The sequence below is a fragment of the Myripristis murdjan genome, chromosome 14 (assembly GCF_902150065.1).
Source record: "Myripristis murdjan chromosome 14, fMyrMur1.1, whole genome shotgun sequence".
Lineage (NCBI taxonomy): Eukaryota > Metazoa > Chordata > Actinopteri > Holocentriformes > Holocentridae > Myripristis > Myripristis murdjan.
In genome coordinates, this window is record NC_043993.1 from 35,401,851 (window position 1) to 35,409,390 (window position 7,540).

At 40.9% G+C, this 7,540-nt stretch overlaps 1 protein-coding gene across 1 annotated transcript; it reads left to right on the top strand.

The window, feature by feature from the left end:
* Positions 1 to 646: 646 nt before the first annotated feature.
* On the top strand, positions 647 to 2,578 carry LOC115372063 (uncharacterized protein C11orf87 homolog). Its single transcript, XM_030069764.1, has 2 exons — positions 647 to 1,117; positions 1,511 to 2,578. Exon 2 carries the CDS (start codon positions 1,600 to 1,602, stop codon positions 2,002 to 2,004), a length of 405 nt encoding a protein of 134 aa, XP_029925624.1. The 5' UTR covers positions 647 to 1,117; positions 1,511 to 1,599; the 3' UTR covers positions 2,005 to 2,578.
* The last annotated feature ends 4,962 nt before the right edge of the window (positions 2,579 to 7,540 follow it).

Below are 7,540 nucleotides of genomic sequence, written 5' to 3' on the forward strand. Positions count from 1 at the left end.
CAACAAGACAAGCTGAGAATTATAGGCAGCAGGAGAGGAAACTTTATGGCACAACAGCTGGATTAGACTAGATTAAGCAGGTGGAGCTGATAAAGTGGCCACTTAGTGTCTGACTGTCCTACAGAACAGCTGGGGGGTGACTGAAATAGCCTAATGTGTGTGCGTGTACATGTGTGTATTATTATTATTATTGTTATTATTTTTCAAAATGGGTCAACTACCCCTTTAAAAGCAGTGAGGACCAGTTCTATAAAGAAAGGGTAAAGATAATATTCAGCCTGTGCATTGAGTAGACTTGTAAAGAGCCTTGGATGAATTCTACTTGTCTTTGAAAGACTGGGGCAGTCATTTGAATATACAATATAAATGAAAATAGTTCATCCACCTTTTTATATGTGGAGGAGTTTAGCTGACATAATTCATTGTGGATGGCATATTAAACACAGATTATATGCTAAGGTACTTCATATGCGCAGTGTCTTTAATGAACACAGTGGCAAATAGAGTGGTATTATTCAAAGTGAGACTATTTTCAGACCATAAATCCACCCTGTTTTGCAACTGGATTTCAGCTAAATCCAATGAATGCAGTTATTTAAATTGCCACACCCTCTGCCTCCACTACATCATCTGAATAAGCCGCTAAAGGTCTAATATTGAGATGATTTCAGATTTCAGATTATTCGCGTAATACTTAATAGACTAGGAAAACCCACCCAAACATGCTTTCATAGCCCTACAGATCTAGGACGATTGGAAGAAGAAAAAAAAAAACATGACAACTGACGGATACACCTTTAATACATACAGCCCTTCATTCAGATGCTGAGGCGAGCAGCAGACGGCCGCAGGGACGCTTCTGGAAGCTGAGCAGCTCGCCCATATTTCTTCCTTACATTTTGACATCTTCCTGCAAGCTACATACGTTTTTTTTTCCATTGCTAATACTTTGATTAGTGCGTTCCTGGCTTCAGTGAGAGCGGATTGCGGCAGCCCGTCCTGGATGAACGGAGCTCAGCATCACATCTAGTGTGAAATGCGTCACCGCCATCCGGCTCTCCCAGCTCCGCAGACCTGCTCCTCACCTCCGGCCTCTTCCACATAGCCTTCTCACCAGGTAGGAAATCAGCTTTTTCATTTCTCTGCATGTTAAACAAAATATGTAGGTCGCACTGTCCTTTCTCTAAAAGTCACATTCTGGCATTTTTATCGTGCGTCCCGCCATGTAGAGCTACGGCAAAGCTGCCTCCACATTAGTCATACCATAGCCCACCACCCAGTCTCACATCATGCGAATTTATTAGATTTATTGTGTGGTTTCCTTTTAAGTGTAATTCTCACGTTAGAATCAGTTCATTTGAATCAGTTTTGATATTTGTTCACTTGTTAAAATGCGTAAAAGAGTGCTTTTGTAAAACGTAATTAGCCCGTCCACAGGGCGGGTTTAAATGGATCGCTGGCTTAAGTGGAAGGAGGAGCCCCTTTCATATCTCGCCTCTCTTCCGCCCAGGGAGCCAGATGGGCCGGGCCGAGTCACCGCGCTGAGCCCGGACAACAGGACAGGGTACCGGGGGCAGAGCGACACACGAGCCGGGGACGATGGAAGGAATGAAAGCGAGTCCCCCTGATGCCGCAGGGCTGCCCCGCTGCCACGACGTCTCCCGGGGCAACGGCACCTGCCTGGAGCAGGTCAGCCTCCCGCCGCTCTTCTCCTCCACGCTCGCTCTCCTCGTGCTGGTGGTCGTGCTCGTGGGGATCATATTCGTTTCCTTGGTAACGTTCCATTTCCATAAGAGGAAGCTCCGGAATAGGAAGATCCAGCGCGCGCAGGAGGAGTACGAGCGCGACAGCGACAGCCCCGCGCGCGCCAGAGGGGGCGCGGAGCCCGCGAGGCCGTGCATCATCGTCCGCGCGGTCAGGTGCGAGGAGAAGGCCGCGCGCGCCACAGAGGAGAGCCAGGACGTCCCCGCGCCGCCGGACGGAGCCGCTCCTCGTGACCATTAATACAGCTCAACTTCAGGGAATGAAACTCTGGAATACTAAACAGGAAAAGCAATAGAACAAAAAAAGAACATCTCCATCCATCTCTGCTGCTTGTAGATGACAGAAATAGGAAAATTAATGTAGAATATTGAGCAGAGTAGCCCTGACTGCAGTGTCAGTAGTAGTTTAGCTATCACATTTATTGAAGAAGTAGATGTCCAAATTAATATTATGTAGAGGCTAGTGCAGCAGTGGCGCGTCGCTGCAGATGGAGACAAATGAAAGGGAAAAGGCAGCCCGAGGTGTTGAAGGTGGTGGGTCACCAGAACCGCTTCAGGGCTCCTGGGCAGGGACTTCCAAGTCTCTACTGGAGGCAGGGAACACCATCCTTTCTTTAAAAAAAAAAAAAAAAAAGGTGCAGAAATGTGATTACAAAACAAGTGAAGAGAAATACAGAGACAAAGATAGAGCTTGTACAAAATGAGACAAAAGCCAGTGATGATATCAGAGCAGCAAAACCAAACTGAGGAATTCAACACGTTTACAACACGCGTTCAAACTAGTGGAAGACTAGAGGCAAAAGGGGGAAAAAAGAGGATAGAGCTCATGAATACAGAAGGATGTGAGTCTGTATGAGGTGTGTCTATGACTTGTGTGTGATCTGAATTTTAAAAAAAACGTACACTGTCATCACACGTATAGCTACAGATATATAGATACACACATAAATTAATACATACATTTTTCCTGAAGCGGAGAGAAAGTGGAGAGGAAAAAGAGCAAAGAGAAAGAAAAAAGAAGCAAAATGGAGAGGGAAGAAATAAAACAAAACAATAAGTAATTAAATCAGTCCATGCGTGTCCTGAGTAATTTATATGACCATTAGAAGTGTGTGTGGGACGGGGAAGGCAGCACTTAATGTTGATTTTTCCTGTAATTTGTCGCCTGTCTGCAGCTACATGGCCACATACCCTCTTAATACACTTTATACTAATTTTAAGGAACTGTATAAATTATTTGCCTGCTGATCTTTGGCTTCGCGACGTCTTCCCCTTGAAGATTTAAAAAAAAAAATCACTCTTTAAACGTTTAAGATGTTTAAACTTTAAATCCTTCCTTGAGTATGACACACCATTGTGTTGAATTATTTAGCGCTGGTGACAACATAGAGCACCACCTTCGCATGTATTCTGACACTACTATTATGTTATCAAGCTCTGGGTGTTGTGGTGCTGTTAGGCAGCACAAAGCTGCATAGACAATAGAAATGGCTCATTTGTTTGCATAGAGTATTTTCAAGTGACTTTACCTGTTTGCATAAAGCACATCTAGGTCCGACCTCTAATGTCTGTAAGACATCTATAGGTAGCACTAGTTAGCCTACTTATGGTAAGATGCAAGACATTTAGCTGTAGTTATGCACACAAGATTTTTCCTTCATGTGTCAGACAGTGAATTTTAGCACAAATATAGTATTTTCATCTTTGAGTATTTATAATGTATTATTATCTGAGATGTAATAAATGGGGAGTCCTTGCAAACATATGGTTTCAGTTGGAGTTAGTAATTTTTGTACCTCATACTGTATCATACTAACAGAGATCCTGCTCCATCGATCCTGTCACATGATCGATGGAACATATGCCATCAAGAAAGTATGCTGATATCTGATCTTTCTGGAATTTTTATAATTTGCATTGTCCAAGGACAAAACAGATGATATTACAAGTTAAGAAGTGTAGTCCTTTTAATCATGTAAAAAGTATTTTTGACCCATTTTGAAAAATTAGCTATTATCTCTCCTCCCCCCCAGCTGTTCTGTAGGACAGTAGTGGTGCTATCTTGCTCTCATTGTTACTGAGTGCTGGATACTGATACTCCAAATGCTAACTGTTAGCCTCCTGCCACTGAGCTGGACTTCCCCCCGGCTAAAAGTAACAGGCTTAATTTGTGAAATGAACAAAGTCTGAGTTGATGAGGTGAAGCAGAACTTTTACAGCCTCAAATGGCATCTTAGTTTCAGAAAGCAACACTCGTAAAGTGAAGTTAAACCCTCTTTGAGTGGATTAAAGCAGTTACTGTTCAGAACGTTAGCCGGGGGGAAGTCCACCTCAATGGCAGGAGGCTAACAGTTAGCATTTGGAGCATCCAGCCAGTATCCAGCACTCAGTAACAATGAGAGGAAGATCGCACCACTGCTGTCCTACAGAACAGCTGGAGGGAGGTGAGAAAATATCACATTTTTTAAAATGGGACAACTCTCCTTTAATCATGTAATCACTGTAGAAATGTGACAATATCCCTGTGATTTAATATTTAATATTCATAGCCTGTATAATAGAACATGAATCAAATAAAATCAATCAAACCTCAGCTGGCTAAAGTGACGGCTCTTGCTGAATGACATTATTGAGTGAAATATGCAGTATGCTAATACAATATATTCCATCAACTGTGAAGGCCCTTCAGATCACCAGTACATGATACTATTAAATCTTATGTACATAACACTATCTGCTAACAGTTGATTACCATGTGTCTATGCTTGGATGGATTTTCTTTCATTCATTCACTCCACTGGGCAAGCCATAGTGCTAGAATATGAGTTACTGCAGTTAGAAAATAATGATAATAATGAACCTTTATATATACACAATATATAGTAACATAAAATCAGTCCTAAGATATTAAAGTATAAAAGATGTAAGACAAGTATTAGAATATTAGAAATAATGCTAGTTTTTTTTTTAATGGTTGAATTCATCTTCATTTAGTTTGAGTAATTTTTTTTTTTTTTTTTTTTTCATCCACTGTACAGTGCTGGAAAGGTAATTTATCAAGGGGTTTGTCTGGTGCTGCAGATAAATATAACTGAGTGTCAGCATAATAATGAAAATTCACTCCCTGATCACAAATATTTTTTCCAAGTGGCAGCACATATGGACAGAACAGTAAAGGGCCAAGAATAGAACCCTGTGGAACACCAAGAAGAATCTCATGCTCGTCTGAAACATGATCACTGACACTAACAAAATATCTTCTGCAGTAAGGTAAGCACTAAACCAGTTCACTGCTGTGCCAGAGAGACCAATCCAGTTTTCAAGTTGGTTTAGAAATATCCAGTAATGGCCCGTGTCAAAGGCAGCACTCAGATACAGAAGCACAGGTATAGAAACAACATAATTATATGTGCTCACTCTAAGATAATTCATTTCTTTTACAAGTGTTATTTCAGTACTGTGTCCACCCCTAAAACCAAACTGATTTTTTCATGGATCTTGTTGTCATGTAAGAACACATTCAGCTGTTTAAACACAACCTTTAACAGTGTTACTCAGAAAAGGCTGCTTGGAAAAAGGCCTAAAATTGTACAAAACAGAAGAATCAAGATTACATGTTTTCAGTAAAGGCTTGACCAGAGATGTTTTGAGTGCATCCAGAAAGATAAAGAGTAGGAATTGCATCCAGGGAGCAAGTGACACAATGTAAATGAAGGTCTGCTGACCTTGGACTGTCAAGCATTGGAAGAGTTTGCTGAAGCTGTGTTTTAGTAATTCAGAGGTCTGACTGGGAATAACATTGTAGCCAACATGAACAACAAAGATAATTTTGTTGAAAATTATTTTGAAAGGTACAATCTTCTCATTTGTGATTATTGGTGCTTTTTTCAGTTAAAGGGGTAAATATTGTTTGTACTTTCCTCAAAAAACAGTTGGTAAACTGATTGGTTTTCTATTCAAAGAGCTGTTCAGTTATTTAAAATACTATAGGGAGTGAGTAGATCTGCCAAATTTACAGCTCCTTGGTTATTGGTGGTGTATTATGAATTTCACAACAAGATCCATTATCTGTTTCAGTCAGGGTTCAAAGCTCCACAGCTCTGTGAAAGGTAAAGTTTTGTTTTGTTATGTTTTTTTTTTTTTAATATCATTTGCTGTCCTCTTAAAAAGCACTTTGCTCAGCTTGAGCTGTCTTTAAATGTACTCTATCAATGAGCTTACTTGCTAAAGTTAGTTAGATATTTGTAATACTGCATATTACTGTATGATTCAAATACAATACAGTATAGGATATAAGCCCCACAGGTCTCATCCAGATTACAGAAACATCCCAAAATACTGTGGTCTGTGATTCCGAGACATTTTTTGGGCTGACATGCCCCAATAGAGGCAGATGGATTTGTCACACTCAAATATTTAACAGCTCCTCGGAGTAACACAGAATCAGGTCTTTACAGTAATGGTGCCATGCTGTTTCTAAATGCCCCATTTTTGGGGAGCAGCTGAGAATAGACTGTAGCTCCTCTGAACTCTGCCAAGGAAACTGCGAGCGTCTGTAGAGCTCTTGGCAGCATCAGCCACACAAAGATTCAGTGTTTGAGCCCAGCGGGGGACCTACAGGGCACAGGGGTCCCCTCACCAAAAGCCTTGCCTGCGGTCCTTCGGTTTGACCTCTGCAGTCACTGAAGTTCAGCTCTGCCAGCCTGCTCGAAATGAGCTCAGACAGCCCAAGACCTGTCGACTCGTCTGCAGCCAGGAGACCCAGAAGTAAAAGAATAGTTTCATTTGACTAGTGCAGCAAATGACTGCAAAGCAAAATAGCAAAAGTTATACTATTATTAGCCTAAAATGTGTTACGTGACAGTTTCTCACAGATAAAGAGTGCTTGTTCCATGTCAGTGACCTTTTCATTTGATTACTGGTGTCAAAATTATATGAAAAAGCAGGTTCATATGTCTTTGAATGTTGTCTAGTTCAGGAATTATGAAAATCTGCGTTTTTTTGCCACTCACATGGACATCAATCCAAGATGGTCACCGAACGAACCCCATGGACCCTTAGCTGACCTTTGCAACATGAAAAATTCTTAACTAGACACCATTAGGGTCCTAAAAACACAGGTTTAAAAATAAAATGCCATACAGGTACATGGGAACCTAATTCTCCTACTCGAGTATTAGGCCTTGGATCCAGTATAAGCTTAAATAGTGAGTAATTATGACTGATGTGATACAAGATGAAACTTTATCCTTCATCACCTCTTCACACCAGAAGCCCTCACCAGGTTAGTAATGTGTGCTGTAGCTGTCTTTGTTGTCTTTTTCCATTTTGTTCACTTCCTGCATCTTTTGCTATGCACCACAGTGTTCATTTACACCTCGGATCATGTGAAATATATAAATGACAAAGCTGCGTAAATGATGGCACACAAATATAGAAGTGATTGAGCTGCTGAAACGTTTTTAAAGATTTCCAAGAACACAAGGAAATAAACTGTATTAGATCACAGTGATTCCACCAGAAACGGCCACAGGTGGGAAAAAATAACCTTTATTCTGTTTCAACACATAGAAAATAATATATCGTCATTATTAAAGGGACGCCTCTCCTGACCTTCAATCAAACTGACTTTGAAGTTACCCTTCCTTCTCTTCCCTGCAGAAAGACGGGTACAGTTTTACATCTTAGACAGTTTACATTTTCCACATATCAACGCTCTTCTTTCCACGCACAATTGAAAGTTGTTTGATTCATAAACCACTGACATCTGAATGTTG